A 22,480-nucleotide genomic window follows, 5' to 3' on the forward strand; every position below is an offset into this window, starting at 1 on the left:
CAAAGACTCTGCTTCAAACGTATTTTGAGGAAGAGAATTCCAAAGACTCACGACCCTCTGACAGAAAAAATTTCTCCTCATCTCTGTCTTAAATGGGCGACCCCCTTATTTTTAAACAGTGACCCCTAGTTCGAGATTCTCCCACAAGAGGAAACATCCTTTCCACATCCACCCTGTCAAGACCCCTCAGGATCTTATATGTTTCAATCAAGTCGCCTCTTACTCTTCTAAATTCCAGCGAATACAAGCCTAGCCTGTCCAATCTTTCCTCGTAAGACAACCCGCCCATTCCAGGTATTAGTATAGTAAACCTTCTCTGAACTGCTTCCAACACATTTACATTCTTCCTTAAATAAGGAGACCAGTACTGTACACAGTACTCCAGATGTGGTCTCACCAATGCCCTGTATAGCTGAAGCATAACCTCCCTACTTTTGTATTCAATTCCCCTCATGATAAATGATAACATTCTATTAGCCTTCCTAATTACTTGTTGTACCTGCATACTAACCTTATGTGATTCATGCACGAGGACACCCAGAACCCTCTGCATCTCAGAGCTCTGCAACCTCTCACCATTTAGATCATATGCTTCTTTTTTATCCTTCCTGCCAAAGTGGACAATTTCACATTTTCCCACATTATACTCCATTTGCCAGGTCTTTGCCCACTCACTTAACTTATCTATATCCCTTTGCAGCCTCCTCATGTCCTCTTCACAACTTACTTTCCTACCTATCTTTGTGTCATCAGCAAATTTAGCAACCATACCTTCGGTCCCTTCATCCAAGTCATTTATATAAACTGTAAAAATTAATGTAACTTCAATGCAAGAAGTCTATCGAATAAGGCAGATGAGCTGAGAGCATAGATTGACATGTGAGAGTATGATACTGCAGCTATTCCTGAGATATAGCTGAAAGAAGGGAAGGAATGGCAGCTCAACATTCCTAGTTACAGGGTTTTCAGATGAGATAGAGAGGTGAATGAAAAAAGAGGGGTATCTCAATATTGATTAAAGAAGGGGAGTAGAGACAGCCCTGGTAATTATGGACCTGTGAGCCTTACTTCGGTTGTGGGTAAAATGTTGGAAAAGGTTATAAGAGACAGGATTTATAATCATCTTGAAAAGAATAAGTTCATTAGAGATAGTCAGCACGGTTTTGTGACGGGTAGGTCGTGCCTCACAAACCTTATTGAGTTTTTCGAGAAGGTGACCAAACAGGTGGATGAGGGTAAAGCAGTGGATGTGGTGTATATGGATTTCAGTAAGGCGTTTGATAAGGTTCCCCATGGTAGGCTATTGCAGAAAATACGGAAGTATGGGGTTGAAGGTGATTTAGAGCTTTGGATCAGAAATTGGCTAGCTGAAAGAAGACAGAGGGTGGTGGTTGATGGCAAATGTTCATCCTGGAGTTTAGTTACTAGTGGTGTACCGCAAGGATCTGTTTTGGGGCCACTGCTGTTTGTCATTTTTATAAATGACCTGGAAGAGGGTGTAGAAGGGTGGGTTAGTAAATTTGCGGATGACACGAAGGTCGGTGGAGTTGTGGATAGTGCCGAAGGATGTTGTAGGGTACAGAGGGACATAGATAGGCTGCAGAGCTGGGCTGAGAGATGGCAAATGGAGTTTAATGCGGAAAAGTGTGAGGTGATTCACTTTGGAAGGAGTAACAGGAATGCAGAGTACTGGGCTAATGGGAAGATTCTTGGTAGTGTAGATGAACAGAGAGATCTTGGTGTCCAGGTACATAAATCCCTGAAAGTTGCTACCCAGGTTAATAGGGCTGTTAAGAAGGCATATGGTGTGTTAGCTTTTATTAGTAGGGGGGTCGAGTTTCGGAGCCACGAGGTCATGCTGCAGCTGTACAAAACTCTGGTCAGACCGCACCTGGAGTATTGCGTGCAGTTCTGGTCACCGCATTATAGGAAGGATGTGGAAGCTTTTGGAAAGGGTGCAGAGGAGATTTACTAGGATGTTGCCTGGTATGGAGGGAAGGTCTTACGAGGAAAGGCTGAGGGACTTGAGGTTGTTTTCGTTGGAGAGAAGGAGGAGGAGAGGTGACTTAATAGAGACAGATAAGATAATCAGAGGGTTAGATAGGATGGATAGTGAGAGTCTTTTTCCTCGGATGGTGATGGCAAACACGAGGGGACATAGCTTCAAGTTGAGGGGTGATAGATATAGGACAGATGTTAGAGGTAGTTTCTTTACTCAGAGAGTAGTAGGGGCGTGGAACGCCCTGCCTGCAGCAGTAGTAGATTCGCCAACTTTAAGGGCATTTAAGTGGTCATTGGATAGACATATGGATGAAAATGGAATAGTGTAGGTCAGATGGTTTCACAGGTCGGCGCAACATCGAGGGCCGAAGGGCCTGTACTGCGCTGTAATGTTCTAAAAAAGCTGTGAGGAGGGATGATATGGTAGAAGGATCATCAAATGAAGTCATATTTAAATATTGTTAGGGTGTATTAATAGTGGTAATGTAAATTAGTATTGGTAAAGTTTATTATTAGAACACAAAGGTTTATTATCGAATAGATGGAGGAATGGCAGAGCTGCTCCAACCTCTGCATTGCACATTCTGTGCTATGTGGGAACTCTAGGACACGTCTCATGTCCTGGATGACCATATGTGCAGAAAGTGTCATCAGTTGCAACAGCTTGAGCTCCAGCTTTTGGATCTTGAACAACAGCTGGCATCACTGCAGAGCATCCGTGAGGTCGAGAGTTTCATGGATAGCATGTTTATGGATGTGGTCACCCTGCAGCTTAGGAGTTTGCAGGCAGATAGGGAATGGGTGACCACCAGACTGTCAAGAGGAAACAGGCAGGTAGTGCAGGAGACCCCTGAGTGCATCTCGCTCTCCAACAGATATTCAGTTCTGAATACTGAGGAAAGATATGGTTCTTCTGGGGAATGCAGCCAGAGCCAAGTCCATGGCACCACAGATGGCTGAGCTGTATAAGGAAGACTGGAAGAACGATTGTGATAGGAGATTTGATAGCCAGGGTTCCAGATGTGAATCCAGGATGGTGTGTTGCATCCCTGGTGCCAGAGTCAAAGATGTCACTGAACAGCTGTAGAGCACTCTGAGGGGGAGGATGAACAGCCAGCAGTCATGGTTGACATTGGTACCAACGACATAGGTAGGAAGATGGACATGGTCTTGTAGAAAGTATTTCGTGGGCTAGGTAAGAAATTAGCAAGCAGGGCCTCAAAAGTAGTAATCTCCAGATTACACCCAGTACCATGCGCAAGTGAGTATAGAAATAGAAGGATAATGCATATGAATGCAAGGTTGGAAAGATGGTGCAGGAGGGAGGAATTTAGATTCCTGGGGCACTGGGACCAATTCTGGAGAAGGTGGGACCTATACAGGCTGGACGGGTTGCACCTGAACAGAGCTGGGACAAATTTGTTTGCGGGACGATTTACTAGAGCTATGATGGAGGGTTTAGGCTAACTAGGCTGGGGGATGGGAACAAGGAGATAATACAAAAGAGGAACACCAAGGTGCAGAGAGGATTGGAAGAGACAGATAGCACTAGAGTAGGAGGGGTAAGAGGAGAGTGTTGGACAGTACTGGAGAAGGGTGTAGTTTGGTATTAGATGGGAGTGGATGGAGAAGGACTATAAGGAATGCAAAGACAGGATTAGTATACATGTATGTAAATACACAAAGTGTGGTGAATAAGGTTGGTGAGCTACAAGCACAAATAGCAGTCTGGGAATATGATGCAGTGGCAATAACGGAAACTTGGCTTAAAAATGGCGAGGACTGGGTGCTTAATATACAAGGATATAACATGTTCAGAAAAGATAGAGAAGGAAAAAAGGAGGTGGGATGGCAGTACTGATTAGGGAAGGCATTGTGGTGTTGGAAAAGGAGGATGTCGTTGAAGGGGCAAAGACAGGTCCATTTGGCTAGAACTGAGGAGCAAAAATGCTGATGGGGATATTCCATAGATCTCCAAATAGTGAGGGAGAGATAGAGGACCAAATCTGCAGGGAAGTCACAGAGATGTGCAAGAAATATAGAGTGGTGATACTGGGGGACTTTAACTGCCCATATATTTTTAGAGTAAAGGGTAAGGGTGGGGGAGGAATTTCAAAAATGTGTTGAGAAAAACTTGCTTGATCAGTATGTTCTCAGCCCAACTAGAAAGGAGGTATTTCTGGATCTGGTTCTGGGGAATGAGGTGGGTCAAGTGGACCAAGTGTCTGTGGGGGGAGGGGGGGCACTTGGGTAAGAGTGATCATTATATCATAAGGTTTAGACTAGTAATGCATAGAAGCAAGGAACAAAATAAGGTAGAACATCTAGATCGGAAGGGGGCTAATCTCAACGCGGTGAAAAGGGATCTAACCAGGGTAGAATGGAACCAAAGACTGACAGGAAGAGCTGTATCGGAACAATGAGTTGTCTATAAGGAAGAGATGCTTCAGATATAGGCTAGGAACATTCCAACAAGGGTGAAAGGTAAGGGGACCAATAACAGGACTCCTTGGATGATGAGGGAGATAGAGATGATGAAGAAACAAAAAAAGAGGATGTATGATTCACGTCAAATGAACACATCTAGTGAGAACCAGGCCATATACAATAGGTTGAGGGGGAGGTGAAGAGGAAAATAAGACTGGCAAAGAGAGAATATTAAAATAGAATGGCAGTTAACACAAAAGGGAATCCAAAGATCTTCTATTGGCATATTAAGCGAGTAGTAAGAGATCTCACCAAAGCCTTTGACCTTGTCAGCAGACGTGGTCTCTTCAGACTACTGGAAAAGATCAGATGTCCACCAAAGCTACTAAGTATCATCACCTCATTCCATGACAATATGAAAGGCACAATTCAGCATAGCAGCACCTCATCAGACCCCTTTCCTATCCTGAGTGGCGTGAAACAGGGCTGTGTTCTCACACCTACACTATTTGGTATTTTCTTCTCCCTGCTGCTTTCACATTCATTCAAGTCTTCAGAAGAAGGAATTTTCCTCCACACAAGATCAGGGGGCAGGTTGTTCAACCTTACCCGTCTAAGAGCGAAGTCCAAAGTACGGAAAGTCCTCATCAGAGAACTCCTCTTTGCTGACGATGCTGCTTTAACATCTCACACTGAAGAGTGTCTGCAGAGTCTCATCGACAGGTTTGCGGCTGCCTGCAACGAATTTGGCCTAAACATCAGCTTCAAGAAAACGAACATCATGGGACAGGACGTCAGAAATGCTCCATCCATCAATATCGGCGACCACGCTCTGGAAGTGGTTCAAGAGTTCACCTACCTAGGCTCAACTATCACCAGTAACCTGTCTCTAGATGCAGAAATCAACAAGTGCATGGGAAAGGCTTCCACTGCTATGTCCAGACTGGCCAAGAGAGTGTGGGAAAATGGCGCACTGACACGGAACACAAAAGTCCGAGTGTATCAAGCCTGTGTCCTCAGTACCTTGCTCTACGGCAGTGAGGCCTGGACAACGTATGTCAGCCAAGAGCGACGTCTCAATTCATTCCATCTTTGCTGCCTCCGGAGAATCCTTGGCATCAGGTGGCAGGACCGTATCTCCAACACAGAAGTCCTCGAGGCGGCCAACATCCCCAGCATATACACCCTACTGAGCCAGCGGCGCTTGAGATGGCTTGGCCATGTGAGCCGCATGAAAGATGGCAGGATCCCCAAAGACACATTGTACAGCGAGCTCACCACTGGTATCAGATCCACCGGCCGTCCATGTCTCTGCTTTAAAGGAGTCTGCAAACGTGAAATGAAGTCCTGTGACATTGATCACAAGTCGTGGGAGTCAGTTGCCAGCGATCGCCAGAGCTGGCGGGCAGCCAGAAAGGCGGGGCGAAAGTGTGGCGAGTCGAAGAGACTTAGCAGTTGGCAGGAAAAAAGACAGAAGCGCAAGGGGAGAGCCAACTGTGTAACAGCCCCGACAAACAATTTTATCTGTAGCACCTGTGGAAGAGTCTGTCACTCTAGAATTGGCCTTTATAGCCACTCCAGGCGCTGCTCCACAAACCACTGACCACCTCCAGGCGCTTACCCATTGTCTCTCAAGACAAGGAGGCCAAAGAAGAAGAGAACTAGTAAGAGTAGTGGAGCTATGAGGGACAGAGAGGGTAATCTATGCTTACAGGCGCAGGGCAAGGCGAATATACTTATTCAGTACTTTGCATCAGTATTCACTGAGGAAATGGAATCTGACAAAATATCAGTAGAAGCAGAGTGAGTAGAAGCAATGGATAGGATAAAAATTGAGAGGGGGGAGGTACTAAAAAGGCTGGCTATGCTTAGGATAGATAGGTCACCTGATCTGGATGGCTTACATCCCCGGTTGCTAAAGGAAGTGGGGATGGAGATAGCAGAAGGGCTTTCCATAATCTTCCAATCATCCCTGAATATGGGGGAGGTGCCAGAGGATTGGAAAGTGGCAAATGTGACACCCTTATTCAAGAAAGGGTGTAAGGACAGTCCTAGCAACTACAGGCCAGTTAATTTAACATCAGTGATGGGTAAGGTTTTAGAAATAAGAATCAGGGAAAATATCAACAGACACTAAGAAAGGTTCGAGTTAACTAAGGATAGTCAGCATGGATTTGTAAAAGACCGATCATGCTTGATTAATCTAATTGAATTTTTTGACGAAGTAACAGAGAAGGTTGGATTTTTACTGGATTTTATATGGATCTTAAGAAAGCATTTGATAAGGTGCCACACAAAAGGCTGGTTAACAAAACTGAGTCTCATGGAATAGGAAGTTCAGTGTTCAATTGGATAAAAAATTGACCAATGGGCAGAAAACAGCGAGTCGTGATAAATGGTTGTTTTTCAGACTGGAGGATGATAAGGCTGTGGTGTTCCCCAAGGGTCAGTGCTGGGACCACTGCTTTTTTGCTATATATAAATGACTTGGATCTTGGAATACAGAGTCAAATCTCAAAGTTTTCTGGCGACACCAAATGTGGAGGTGTGGCAAACAGTGACGATGAAATGAACTGCCTGCAACAGGACATAGATAGGCTAGCAGAATGGGCAGAGAGGTGGAAGATGGAATTATTCTGACAAGTGTGAGGTGATACATTTTAGCAGAAGGAATAGGAAGAGGCAATATATACTTAATGGCACAGTTTGAAAGAGTGTGCAGGAACAGGGGCACCTGGGGTTGCATGTGCATCGATCTTTGAAGGTGGCAGGACATATTGAGAGAGTGGTTAATAAAGTCTTGGGCTTCATAAATAGAGGTATTGAGTACAAAAGCAGGGAAGTTATGCTGAACCTTTATAAAGCTCTGCTTAGGCGCCAACTGGATTATTGCATCCAGTTCTGGTCACCACACTTCAGGAAGGATGTGAGGGTCCTTGAGAGGGTGCAGAGGAGATTTACCAGAATGGTTCCAGGGATGGGGGATTTTAGTTACAAGGTTAGGTTGGAAAAGTTGGGTTTGTTCTCCCTGGAGCAAAGGAGATTGAGGGAGATTTACGAGAATGTACAAGATTATGACAGGCTTAGATAAGTTAGACAAGGAAAAACTGTTCCCTTTATCTAATGTTACAAGGACTAGGGGATACAGACTGAAGGTTTTGGGCAAGAGATGCAGGGGAATGTGAGGAAGAACCTTTTTTATGCAGTAAGTGGTGGAAGTGCAGATAATTACTGACTTCATGAGGATGTTGGATGGTCACCTGAGAGAAATAGACTTGCAGGGCTACAGGGATCGAGCGGGGGAGTAGAACTGACTGCATAGCTCTGTGGAGAGCAGGCATGGACCCAATGGGCCAAATGACCTCCTTTTTTTTGTTCATTCATGGGATGTGGCCGTAACTGGCTTGACCAGCATTTATTGCCCATCCCGAATTTCCCTTGAGAAGGTGGTGGTGAGCTGCCTTCTTGAACTGCTGCAGTCCATGTGAGGTAGGTACACTCACAGTGCTGTGGACTGAGGATTATTTAATACACAGAAGACAGAGAGTCGGGATTAATGGGTCTTTTTCAGGTTGGAAAGATGTAACTAGTGGAGTGCCACAAGGATCAGTCCTAGGGCCTCAATTATTTACTATCGATATTAATGACTGGGAGGAGGGGGCAGAGTGTAATATATCCAAATTTGCTGATGATACAAAAATAGGTGGGAGGGCATGTTGTGATGAGGACATAAGGAATCTGCAAGGGGATATAGATAGGTTGAGTGAGTGGGCAAAAACTTGGCGGATGGAGTTTAATGTAGGAAAGTGTGAGGTCATGCACTTTGGTAGGAAGAATCAAAAAGCAGACTATTATTTAAATGGAGAGAGGCTTCAAAAAAGTGCAGCACAGAGGGATCTGGGTGTTCTTGTTCATGAAACACAAAAAGGTAGCATGCAGGTGCAGCAAGTAATTAAGAAGGAAAATGGAATTTTAGCCTTTAGAGAGATACAGCACTGACACAGGCCCTTCGGCCCACCGAGTCTGTGCCGACCAACAACCACCCATTTATACTAATCCTACATTAATCCCATATTCCCTACCACATCCCAACATTGTCCTCCCACCTACCTACACTAGGGGCAATTTACAATGGCCAATTTACCTATCAACCTGCAAATCTTTGGCTGTGGGAGGAAAGCGGAGGACCCGGCAGAAAACCACACAGTGACAGGGAGAACTTACAAACTCTGCACAGACAGTACCCAGAACTGAACCCAGGTTGCTGGAGCTGTGAGGCTGCAGTGCTAACCACTGCACCACTGTGCCGCACCATTGCTAGGGGGTTGGAGTTTAAAAATAGGGAAGTCTTGTTACAACTGTACAGGGTGTTGGTGAGGGCGCACCTGGAACACTGTGTACAGTTTTGGTCCTCATATTTAAGAAAGAATATACTGGCATTGGAGACAGTTCAAAAGAGATTCACTAGGCTGATTCCTGGGATGAAGGGGTTAACTTATCAAGAACGGCTAAACAGGTTAGGCCTTTATTCATTGGAATTTAGAAGAATGAGAGGTGATCTTATTGAAATATACAAGATTCTGAGGGGGCTTGACAGGGTAGATGTTGAGAAGATGTTTCCATTAGTGGGGGAATCTCGAACTAGGGGACATAGTTACAGAATAAGGGGGCACACATTTAAAACAGATGTGAAGGAATTTCTTCTCAGAGTAGTGAATGTCTAGAATTCTCTACCCCAGAGAGTTGTGGAGGCTAGGTCACTGAAAGTATTTAATGAGCAGGTAGAAAGACTTTTGAAATATCGTGGGGTTGAGGGCTATGAGGAGCTGGCACGAAAGAGGAGTTGAGGACTGGGGCAGATCAGCCATGATCTATTGAATGGTGGGGCAGGCTTGAGGGGCCGAATGGCCTACTCCTGCTCCTATTTCTTATGTTCTTATGTTAGGAAGGGAGTTCCAGAATTTTGACCAAGCGACAGTGAAGGAACGGTGATATAGTTCCAAGTCAGGATGGTGTGTGACTTGGAGGTGAACTTGTAGGTGGTGATGTTCCTATGCATTTGCTGCCCTTGTCCCTCTAGGTGGTAGAGGTCGCGAGTTTGGAAGATGCTGTCTAAGGAGCCTTGTTGCGTTTCTGCAGTGCATCTTGTAGATGGTACACACTGCTGCCACTGTGTGTCAGCACTGGAGTGTGTGAATACAAAGAACAAAGAACAAAGAACAGTACAGCACAGGAACAGGCCATTCGGCCCCCCAAGCCTGCGCCAATTTTGATGCCTGCCTGAACTAAAACCTTCTGCACTTCCGGGGACCGTATCCCTCTATTCCCTTCCTATTCATGTATTTGTCAAGATGCCTCTTAAATGTCATTATCGTACCTGCTTCCACCACCTCCCCCGGCAGCAAGTTCCAGGTACTCACCACACTCTGTGTAAAGAACTTGCCTCACACATCCCCTCTAAACGTTGCCCCTCTCACCTTAAACCTATGTCCCCTAGTAACTGACTCTTCCACCCTGGGAAAAAGCTTCTGACTATCCACTCTGTCCATGCCGCTCATAACTTTGTAAACCTCTATCATGTCGTCCCTCCACCTCCATCGTTCCAGTGAAAACAATCCCAGTTTTTCCAACCTCTCCTCATAGCTAATACCCTCCAGACCAGGCAACATCCTGATAAACCTCTTCTGTACCCTCTCCAAAGCCTCCACATCCTTCTGGTAGTGTGGCGACCAGTGTTGTTTGTGGATGGGGTGCCAATCAAGTGGGCTGCTTTGTCCTGGATGGTGTTGAGCTTCTTGAGTGTTGTTGGAGCTGCACCCATCCAGGCAAGTGGAGAGTATTCCATCACACTCCTGACTTGTGTCTTGTCGATGGTGGACAGGCTTTGGGGAGTCAGGAGATGAGTTACTCGCTGCAGGATTCCTAGCCTCTGACCTGCTCTTGTAGCCACAGTATTTATATGGCTACTCCAGTTCAGTTTCTGGTCAATGGTAGCCCCTAGGATGTCGATAGTGGGGGATTCAGCGATGGTAATGCCATTGAATGTGATGGGGAGATGGTTAGATTCTCTCTTGTTGGAGATGGTCATTGCCTGGCACTTGTGTGGCGCGAATGTTACTTGCCACTTATCAGCCCAAGCCTGGATATTGTCCAGGTCTTGTTGCATTTCTACACGGACTGCTTCAGTATCTGAGGAGTCACGAATGGTGCTGAACATTGTGCAATCATCAGTGAACATCCCCACTTCTGACCTTATGATTGAAGCAAGGTCATTGATGAAGCAGCTGAAGATGGCTGGGCCTCGGTTCCCTATTATCTATTCCACTGGTTACATCTTCAAAAAACTCCAACAGATTTGTTAAACATGATTTCCTTTTCATAAATCCATGTTGACCCTGCCTAATCCTAACTTAATTTTCTAAGTGTCCTGTCATCACATCCTTTATTATCGATTCTAGCATTTTCCCTACGACTGATGTTAGACTAACAAGTCTGTAGTTCCCTGTTTTCTCTCTCCCACCTTTCTTAAATAGTGGGAATACATTTGCTACCTTCCAATCTGCAGGAACCATTCCAGAGTCTATAGAATTTTACATACAAATTAGGAGCAGGACTCGGCCACTCAGCCCTTCAAGCCTGCTCCGCCATTCAATAAGTTCATGGCTGAACTGATTACTCCACATTTCCACCTACCCCCGATAACCTTCCACCACCTTGCTTATCAAGAATCTATCCACCTCTGCCTTAAAAATATTCAAAGACTCTGCTTCCACCGCCTTTTAAGGAAGAGAATTCCAAAGACTCACGACTCTCTGAGAGAAAAAATTCCTCCTCATCTCCATCTTAAATGGGCGACCCATTTTTTTTTAACCAGTGACCCCTAGTTCTAGATTCTCCCACAAGGGGAAACATCCTTTCCACATCCACCCTGTCAAGACCCCTCAGGATCTTATATGTTTCAATCAAGTCACCTCTTACTCTTCTAAATTCCAGCAGATACAAGCCTAGCCGGTCCAATCTTTCCTCGTAGGACAGCCTACTCATTCCAGGTATTAGTCTAGTCAACCTTCTCTGTACTGCCTCCAATGCATTTACATCATTCCTTAAATAAGGAGACCAGTTCTGTACACAGTACTCCAGATGTGGTCTCACCAATGCCCTGTATAGCTGAAGCATAACCTCCCTACTTTTGTATTCAATTCCCCTCATGATAAATGATAACATTCTATTAGCTTTCCTAATTACTTGCTGTACCTGCACACTAACCTTTTGCGATTCATGCACTAGGACACCCAGATCCCTCTACATCTCAGAGTTCTGCAATCTCTCACCATTTAGATAATATGCTTCTTTTTTATTCTTCCTGCTATAGTGGAAAATTTCCCACTTTCCCACATTATACTCCATTTGCCAGGTCTTTGCCCACTCACTTAACCTATCTATATCCCTTTGTAGCCCCCATTACGTCATCTTCACAAGTTAATTTCCTACCTATCTTTGTCTCATCAGCAAATTTAGTAACCATATCTTTGGTCCCTTCATCTAAGTCATTTATATAAATTGTAAAAAGTTGAGGCCCCAGCACTGATCCCTGTGGCACACCACTCTTTACGTCTTGCCAAACAGAAAATGACCTAATTATGCCTACTCTCCGTTTCCTGTTAGCTAGCCAATCTTCTATCCATGCCACCTTATCAAGTGCCTTTTGGAAATCTAAGTACAATACATCCACTGGTTCCCCTTTATCCACAGCACATGTAACTCCCTCAAAGAACTCCAATAAATTGGTTAAACATGATGTTGAAAGATGACCACCAATGCATCTACTATCTCTACATTCCCCTTTCAACACTCTGAGATGTTGATCATTAGGTCCAGGGGATTTATCTACTTTAAGCCCCATTCATTTCTCTAGTGCTATTTTTTACTAATATTAGTATCTTGCAATTCCTCGTTTACACTAGTCCCTGATTCTCCATTATTGCTGGGAGTTTTTAGTATTTTTCTCTGTGAAGACAGACACACAGTATTTATTTAATTTCTCTGCCATTTCCTTATTCCCCATTATAAATTCTCCTGACTCCACTTGTAATGGACCCACATTTGTTTTTCTAATCTTTTCCTTTTTACATACCTTTAGAAGCTTTTACAGTCTGTTTTTATGTTTCTTGCTAGATTACTCTCATTCTATTTTCCCTTTCTTAATCTTTTTCTTGGTCCTCCTTTCCAGATTTATGAAATGCTCCCAAACCTCAGGCCTACCAGTTTTTGGCAACTTTATAGGCCTCTTCCTTTGCTTTAATACAATCATATATTTATTTCGTTAGCCACGGTTGGAACACCTCCCTTGATGGGTGTTTGTGCATTAAATGAATGTATTTTTGTTGTAAACTACATATTAGTTCTTTAAATGATAGCCATTGCCCATCTACCATCAAACCTTTTAACGTAGTTTCCCAATCCACCATAGTCACTTTGCCCCTCATACCTTCATAGTTTCCGATTGAAGCAAATTACTTTCAAACTTAATGCAAAATTCTATCATATTTTGGTCACTATTTCCTAAAGGCTCCTTTACAAGAAGATTATTAATTAGCCCCTTTTCACTGCACAATACTGGATCTAAAATAGCCCGTTCTCTAGTTGGTTCCTCAAGATACTGCTCTAGAAAACCATCCCGCATACATTCCAAGAATTCGTCATCGACAACATTAGTATTAATAAAGTTTACCCAGTTTAGATGTAGATTGAAATCCCCCATGATTACTGTATTACCCTTGTTACATGCACCTCTAATTTTCTGATTTATACTATGATTGACATTGCCACTGCTGTTTGGTGGCCTATAAACAACACTCACCAATGTTTTCTGCCCCTTGCTGTTTCTTAGTTCCACCCAAACTGATTCATATGGCTTGATCTTTAGAACTAAGGTCATCTCTCACTACAGTACTAATGCCTTCTAATTAACAGAGCTACCCCACCACCTTTCCCAGCTTCCTGAATGTAACGTACCCTTGGATATTCAGGTCCCAGCTTTGACTTCCTTGCAGTCATGTCTCTGTAATGACTATCAGATCATATATATGAATTTCTATTTGAGCTGACAATTCATCTGTTTTATTGCAAATGCTGCAGGCATTCAGATACAAAGCCCTTAATTCCATTTTTTTTTACTGTTTTTGTAAACTCTGGCCCTATCTGCTGGCACACTTTTAAGTTTGCAATCAATCTCCCTTCCTGCCATTCTCTGATTATCATTACCTTTATTACTACCTTGATCGATTGCCTTGTCATTTCCCTTTAATTTACTCAATCTCCCCCTACAGGATCCCTTCCACCTCCCCCACCTCCTGTCCCTGCCCCCCTCCCATATTTAGTTTAAAGCCCTCTCCAATTCCCTTGTTATATGACTCGCTAGAACACTGGTCCCATCACAGTCAGGTGAAGCCCGTCCCAATGGTGCAGCCCCCACTTTCCCCATTTCTGGTGTCAGTGCCCCACTAATTGAAACCCATTTCTCCCACACCAATCTTTGAGTCACGCATTCATCTCTCTAATCTTATTTATCCTATGCCAATTTTCATGCAGCTCAGGTAATAATCCAGAGATTATTACCTTTGAGGTTCTTATTTTAATTTAGTGCCTAGCTCCTCATACTCCCTATGCAGAACCTCTTTCCTAGTCCTATCTATGTTGTTGGTACTTAACGGGACCACGACAACTGGATCCTTCCCCTCCCATTGCAAGTTCCTCTTCAGCCCTGAACAGATGTCCTGAACCCTGGCACCGGGCAGGCAACACAGCTGTCTGGATTCTCTCTCTCAGCTGCAGAGAACAGTGTCAATCCTCCTGACTATACTAAAATAAAAGCAAAATACTGCAGATGCTGGAAATCTGAAATAAAAACAAGAAATGCTGGAACCACTCAGCAGGTCTGGCAGCATCTGTGGAAAGAGAAGCTCTGAAATAAAAACAAGAATTGCTGGAAATGAAGGGTCACTGACCCGAAACGTTAACTCTGCTTCACTTTTCACAGATGCTGCCAGACCTGCTGAGTGGTTCCAGCATTTCTTGTTTTTACTCCTGACTATACTGTCCCCTACTACAACTACATTCCTTTAACTCCCCCCCCCCCCCTTGAATGGCTTCCTGTACCATGGTGCCATGGTCAGTCTGCTCATCCACACTACAGCCCTCGCTCTTGTCTATACAAGCTGCAAGAACCTCAAACTTGTTGCTCAATTGCAAGGGTGGAGGTTCCTCCACTCCCACCTTCTTGATCCCCTTACCTTCCTGACTTGTAGTCACACCCTCCTGTTCATGACCACTGACCAAAACCGACTACCCTATCCTAAGAGGTGTAACTATCTCCTGGTACAAAGTGTCCAGGTAACCTTCCCTCTCCCTGATGCATCGCAATGTCTGCAGCTTGGCCACCAGCTCATCTACTCTGAGCCAAAGCTCCTCAAGCCGCAGGCACTTCCTACAGATGTGGTTGCCATGAATTGCCATGGCATCCAGGAGCTCCCACATGCTTCAGCCACAACACATCACCTGTCCTGCCATCTTTACTGTGTTATTTAAATTAAATTTATTTTTCTTAATTAATTTTTAATTCCCCTCTTCACCGAATGCCCTCACTCACCAAACTCCCTACTTCACACTCTGTGCACTCAAGCAGGACTCAGTGCAGACCTAATTGAAGTGTATAAAATTGAGGGGTCCAGATAGAGTGGATAGGAAGGACCTATTCCCGTAGGCTGAGGGGTACATAATCTGGGGCCATAGATTTACGGCAACAGAGTGGAAGTTTAGAGGGGTTTTGAATGGAAGTTTTTTCATCCAGCGGGTGGTGGGGATCTGTAACTCACTGCCTAAAAGGCTGGTACAGGCAGAAACCCTCATAATATTTAAGAAGTACTTGGATATGCACTTGAAGTGCCGTAACCTACAGGCCATGGACTAAGAACTGGAAAGTGGGATTAGGCTGGACGGATACTTCTTGGCCAGCATGGACACCATGGGCTGAAGGGCCTCCTTCCATGCTGTAAATTAATGTGAATTTAAAGGGGCTGTGTGAATTTAGTGGGGCTGTGTGAATTTAGTGGGGCTGTGTGAATTTAGTGGGGCTGTGTGAATTTAGTGGGGCTGTGTGAATTTAGTGGGGCTGTCTGAATTTAATGGGGCTGTGCGAATTTAATGGGGCTGTATGAATTTAATGGGGCTGTGTGAATTTAATGGGGCTGTGCGAATTTATAGGGGCTGTGCGAATTTAATGGGGCTGTGCGAATTTAATGGGGCTGTGTGAATTTAATGGGGCTCTGTGAATTTAAAAGGGCTGTGTGAATTTAAAGGGGCTGTGTGAATTTAATGGGGCTCTGTGAATTTAAAGGGGCTGTGTGAATTTAATGGGGCTGTGTGAATTTAATGGGGCTGTGTGAATTTAATGGGCCTGTGTGAATTTGATGGGGCTGTGTGAATTTGATGGGGCTGTGCGAATTTATAGGGGCTGTGTGAATTTAATGGGGCTGTGCGAATTTAATGGGGCTGTGCGAATTTATAGGGGCTGTGTGAATTTAATGGGGCTGTGTGAATTTATAGGGGCTGTGTGAATTTAAAGGGGCTGTGTGAATTTAATGGGGCTGTGTGAATTTAATGGGGCTGTGTGAATTTAATGGGGCTGTGCGAATTTAATGGGGCTGTGCGAATTTATAGGGGCTGTGCGAATTTAATGGGGCTGTGCGAATTTATAGGGGCTGTGTGAATTTAATGGGGCTGTGCGAATTTAATGGGGCTGTGCGAATTTAATGGGGCTGTGCGAATTTATAGGGGCTGTGTGAATTTAATGGGGCTGTGCGAATTTAATGGGGCTGTGCGAATTTAATGGGGCTGTGCGAATTTAATGGGGCTGTGTGAATTTAATGGGGCTGTGCGAATTTATAGGGGCTGTGTAAATTTAATGGGGCTGTGTGAATTTATAGGGGCTGTGTGAATTTAATGGGGCTGTGTGAATTTAATGGGGCTGTGTGAATTTAAAGGGGCTGTGTGAATTTAAAGGGGCTGTGTGAATTTAAAGGGGCTGTGTGAATTTAATGGGGCTGTGTGAATTTAATGGGGCTGTGTGAATTTAATTGGGCTGTGTGAATTTAATTGGGCTGTGTGAATTTAATGGGGCTGTGTGAATTTAATGGGGCTGTGTGAATTTAATTGGGCTGTGTGAATTTAATGGGGCTGTGTGAATTTAATGGGGCTGTGTGAATTTAAAGGGGCTGTGTGAATTTAAAGGGGCTGTGTGAATTTAAAGGGGCTGTGTGAATTTAAAGGGGCTGTGTGAATTTAAAGGGGCTGTGTGCTTAAATAAATCACCCACACATCACAAAAAAAATTAAAGGCAATATTAAACAGAACCTTAAAATTCGAGCCAGGCCGTTCAGGGGTGATGTCAGGAAACACTTCTTCACACAAAGGGTAGTGGAAATATGGAACTCTCTCTCCCCAAAAGCTGTTGATGCTGAGGGGCAATTGAAAATTTCAAAACTGAGATTGATAGATTTTTGTTGGGTAAGGGGATTAAGGGTTACAGAAACAAGGTGGGGAGATGGAGTTCAGATACAGATCAACCCTGATCTCATTGAATTGTGGATCAGGCTTGAAGGCCAAGTGGCCTCCTCCTGTTCCTTCCTAAATCTAGTCAAGAAATCAGAACTACAACAAGCAAACTGAAACAGATAACAGATACTGGTGCATCACTCTGAGTTTTCAATGGTCCTGCCTTGTCTATCAAGAGGGCATTGTGAGTATCACCTGTTCCAGACAGGAAGGTGGGAGAGTCCAAAGTCTCGCACAGGAACTGCACTAAATGCAGGGCACAGTTATATTTATCTCCATTTTCTTCTATTGCCCTGTTAACTCATACAAACAAACACTTAGCCAGTGATGTGATCAGTTACCTGGTAATGTACAAATCGCATGTCTCTGGAATAAACAGTTGCTATCCACTGACAGCTCACACCCAGTCCAATGACTCGAGCCAGCTCTTCCAACTTCCACTGCTGTTGTGCGTGAAACTTGTGAGCCAGTGTAAGGTGGAGTTGCTTATTGTACAGTTCAATATGACAATCTGTATGGAAAACAACAAAACCATGTTTCAATAGAAAGCAAACGGGTGCCAGGAAGCAGCACTGTAGTGGGAAAGTTCACCACATATCTTCAGCAGATCAGATTTGATGAATATTTATGAAAACAGCAATCACCTCAACAAATGATTGCATGGTCATCCCACAATGCCCTCCATGGTCTCTGGTCGCCATGATGCCTGCCCACCTGCACATCCCGCCCTCCACCCCCCACCCCCCACCCCCACACCCACGTTCTCTGATTCCCGTGATACCCCCGATGGTGTTTGATCCCTCATGAAATCTGCCACATTCTCTGCTCATTGTGATGCCAACGGTCTCTAGTGCCATCCATGAGAAACACATAAGATCATAAGATATAGGAACAGGAGTAGGTCATTCAGCCCCTCAAGCCTTCTCCACCATTCAATAAAATCATGGCTGATCTGATTGTGGCCTTAACCGCACTTTCCTGTTGCCCCCCCATAACCCTTGGCGAGCTTGTACATAAACAATCATCTAATTCAGCCTTGAATATATTCAATGACCCAGCCTCCATTGCTCTCTGGGGAAGAGAATTCCAAAGATTAATGACTCCCTGAGAGAAGAAATTCCTCATCTCTGTCTGAAATGGAAGACCCCTTATTTTGAAACTGTGACCCCTAGTTCTAGATTCTCCCATGAGGGAAAACATCCTCTCAGTATCTACCCTGTCAAGCCCCTTCAGAATCCTATATGTTTCAATAAGATCACTCCTCATTCTTCTAAACTCTAAATTCTAAACTCAACCTTTCCCCATAAGACAAACCCAACACTGATCCACAGGGTTAAAATTAAACTTCCACAGAGACACAAAATGAGCAGTAAGGGATCAGCCACCTACTATACACCTGCCTGCTAGATATACAGCCATTATACATGTCATGGGTGGGTGAGTCATGGGCAGGTGCATTATGGGCGAGTGCTTAACGAACGAGTGTATGACAGATGGATGCATAATGGGCAGGCGTAAACAGACAGGTGTGTAATGGTGACTGTATAATGGGCGGGTGTGTTACAAGTGGTTGTGTAACAGGTGAGTGTGTATCAGGCGAGTGTATAACAGACGGGTGTGTAAATGGAGAATGTACGCACAGTTAACATGACAGTGCAGCAGGCTATTAGGAAGGCAAATTGCATGTTGACCTTTATTGCAAGGGGATTGGAGTACAGGAATAAAGAAGTCTTAATAAAATTGTACAGGGCTTTGGTAAGACCGCACCTGGAATACTGTGTGCACGTTAGGTCTCCACATTTACATAGAAGCATAGAAACATCGAAAATAGGAGCAGGTGTAGGCCATTCAGCCCTTCGAGCCTGCTCCGCCATTCATTATGATCATGGCTGATCATTCAAATCCCGCTTTCACCCCATACCCTTTGATCCCTTTAAACCCAAGAGCTATATCTAACTCCTTCTTGAAAACATACAATGTTTTGGCCTCAACTGCTTTCTGTGGTAGCGAATTCCTCAGGTTCACCACTCTCTGGGTGAAGAAATTTCTCCTCATCTCAGTCCTGAAAGGTTTACCCCGTATCCTTGGACTATGACCCCTGGTTCTGGACTCCCCCACCATCGGGAACATCCTTCCTGCATCTACCCTGTCAAGTCCTGTTAGAATTTTATAAATTTCGATGAGATTCCCCCCTCAGTCTTCTGAACTCCAGTGAATATAATCTTAACCGACTCAATCTCTCCTCATACGTCAGTCCCGCCATCCCAGGAATCAGTCTGGTAAACCTTCGCTGCACTCCCTCTATAGCAAGAACATCCTTCCTCAGATAAGGAGACTAAAACTGCACACAATATTCCAGGTGTGGCCTCACCCAGACCCTGTATAATTGCAGCAAGACATCCCTGCTCCTGTACTCGAATCCTCTTGCTATGAAGGCCAACATACCATTTGCCTTTTTTACCGCCTGTTGCACCTGCATGCTTACCTTCAGCAACTGGTGTATGAGAGAACCCAGGTCTCGCTGCAGATTCCCCTCTCTCAGTTTATAGCCGTTCAGATAATAATCTGTCTTCCTGTTATTGCTACCAAAGTGGATAACCTTACATTTATCCACATTATACTGCATCTGCCATGCATTTGCCCACTCACTCAACTTGTCCAAATCATCCTGAAGCCTCTCTGCATCCTCCTCACAACTCACCCTCCCACCCAGTTTTGTGTCATCTGCAAATTTGGAGATATTACATTTAGTTCCCTCATCTAAATCATTAATGTATATTGTGAATAGCTGGGGCCCTAGCACAGATCACTGCGGTACCCCACTAGTCACTGCCTGCCATTCGGAAAAAGTCCCATGTATCACTACTCTTTGTCTCCTGTCCACCAACCAATTTTCTATCCATTGCAATACACTACCCCCAATCCCATGCGCTTTAATTTTACATGCTAATCTCTTATGTGGGACTTTGTCGCAAGCCTTCTGAAAGTCCAAATAAACCACATCCACTGGCTCCCCCTCATCAACTCTACTAGTTACATCATCAAAGAATTCTAGTAGATTTGTGAAGCATGATTTCCCTTTCGTAAATCCATGCTGACTCTGTCTGATTCTACCACTGTTCTCCAAGTGCTCTGCTATAAAATCTTTGATAATGGACTCTAGAATTTTCCCCACTACCGATGTCAGGCTGACTGGTCTATAATTCCCTGCTTTTTCTCTACCTCCCTTTTTAAATAGTGGGGTTACATTAGCTACCCTCCAATCTGTAGGAACTGTTCCAGAGTCTATAGAATCTTGGAAGATGACCAACAATGCATCCACTATTTCTAGGGCCACTTCCTTAAGTACTCTGGGATGCATACCATCAGGCCCTGGGGATTTATCAGCCTTCAATCCCTTCAATTTCCCCAACACCATTTCTCTACTAATACTGATTTCTTTCAGTTCCTCTCTCTCACTAAGCCCTCTGTTCCCCAACATTTCTGGTATGATATTTGTGTCTTCCTTTGTGAAGACAGAACCAAAGTATGCATTTAGTTGGTCAGCCATTTCTTTGTTCCCCATAATAAATTCCCCTGTTTCTGACTGTAAGGGACCTACATTTGTCTTCACCAATCTTTTTCTCTTCACATCCCTATAGAAACTTTTACAGTCAGTTTTTATGTTCCCCACAAGCTTGCTCTCATACTCTATTTTCCCCTTCTTAATCAATCCCTTGGTCCTCCTTTGCTGAATTCTAAACTGCTCCCAATCCTCAGGTCTGTTGTTTTTCCTGGCAAATTTATATGCCTCTTCCTTTAAGAAAGGATATACTTGCACTGGAGGCTGTGCAGCAAAGATTTACTAAATTGGTCCCTGGGATGAAGGGGCTGTCCTATGATGAGAGGCTGAGTAAATTGTGTCTATATTCTCTGGAGTTTAGAAGAATGAGAGGCGATCTCATTGAGACATCTGAAAGGGCTTGATAGGGTAGAAGCTGAGAGATTGTTTCCGCTGGTTGGGGAATCTAGAACATGGGGGCACAGTCTCAGGATAACAGGCCGATCATTCAGGACTGAGATGAGGAGAAATTACTTCACTCAAATGTTTGTGAATCTTTGGAATTCTCTACCCCAGAGGGTTGTGGATGCTCCGTCATTGAATACATTTAAGGCTGGGATAGATAAGATTTTTGGTCTCTCAGGGAATCAAGTGATATGGGGAGCGTGTGGGAAAGAGGAGTTGAAGCCGAAGATCAGCCATGATCGTATTGAATGGCGGAGCAGGCTCGATGGGCCATGTGGTCCAGTTCTGCCTCATATTTCTTGTGTTCTTGTGTATATAATAAGTTCACTAGATTAGTTCCTGGGACGAGAGAGATGTCCTAGGATGAGAGGCTGAGTAATTGGGCCAATACTCTGTGGAGTTTAGAAAAGTGAAAGGCGATCTCATTGAAATATACAAAATTCCCCTGGCTGGGAAATCTAGTATACGGGGCACAGCCATGTGATAAGGGGCTGATCATTTAGGACTGAGATGAGGAGAAATTTCTTCATTCAAAGTGTTGTGAATGTTTGGAATTCTCTACCCCAGAGGGTTGTGGATGCTCCATCGTTGAATACATTTATGTCTGGGATAGATAGATGTTTGGTCACTGGGGAATTAGGGGATATGGGGAGTGGGCGGGAATGTGGAATTGAGGTAGATGATCAGCCATGATCTTCTTGAATTGTGGAGCAGGCTCGAGGGGCCGAATGGTCTACTCCTGCTCCTATTTCTTATGTTCTTATGGGCTGGTGTGTAACCGACACATATAAAAGGGGTGGCGATAACCAATACACTCCATTTCATGTTGCCACCAAATTTAAATTTCACCTTTCAGCAATCTTACAGCACTGAATGAGGCCATTCGTGCATCATGTCTGTGCTGGCTCTTTAAAGGAGTGATCTCCTGAGTCCCACTCTCCCTCCTTTCCCCATCATCCTGCAAAATTTTCTTTTTCGAATAATTTTGACATTCCTTTGAAACCCAATGGGCTGGATTGTAAGGAGCCCTCGATGTCGGGATCCGTGGTGGGGCTGGGGAGTGGGGGGTGCCTGAAGATCGCCCAGGATGAGGTCCGGCACGGACCTCAACTCTGGCAGAGCCCGGCCTGATCCTCCCGGATCCAGCGAGGCTCTGTGGTGGCCTCCCCTCCTCCTGATGTCCCACTGCGATCTTCAGCCCAGCAACTGTCATTTCCGTGCCTTCAGATCACCGTCCAGGGAAATGAGGAACAACACTGGTGGGGAGAAGGAGGAGGTAAGTTTGGGGGGGGGAGTGGGGGGACGGGGTCAAATTAATGCTATGTGCTTAGGGGATGGTAGGAAGGGCTATCGTTTAAAGTTTATGCAGTTTGGGGGTTGGGGGTGAGGTCTGATGGTAAAGGTAAGTGTTTTGGGGGGGAAAGGGCAAATAAT

The 22,480-nt window shown here is 44.5% G+C and overlaps 1 protein-coding gene across 2 annotated transcripts in view; it reads right to left on the reverse strand.

The window, feature by feature from the left end:
* LOC137374747 (ubiquitin-associated and SH3 domain-containing protein A-like) overlaps positions 1–22,480 on the reverse strand; it is a 373,926-nt gene that overhangs the window by 281,953 nt on the left and 69,493 nt on the right. For both annotated transcript variants that reach the window (XM_068041326.1, XM_068041327.1), the window contains exon 5: positions 17,382–17,551. In XM_068041326.1, the coding sequence (XP_067897427.1) occupies positions 17,382–17,551 (170 nt within the window). The remainder of the gene's footprint in view (positions 1–17,381; positions 17,552–22,480) is intronic.

Source organism: Heterodontus francisci, chromosome 10 (assembly GCF_036365525.1).
Source record: "Heterodontus francisci isolate sHetFra1 chromosome 10, sHetFra1.hap1, whole genome shotgun sequence".
Lineage (NCBI taxonomy): Eukaryota > Metazoa > Chordata > Chondrichthyes > Heterodontiformes > Heterodontidae > Heterodontus > Heterodontus francisci.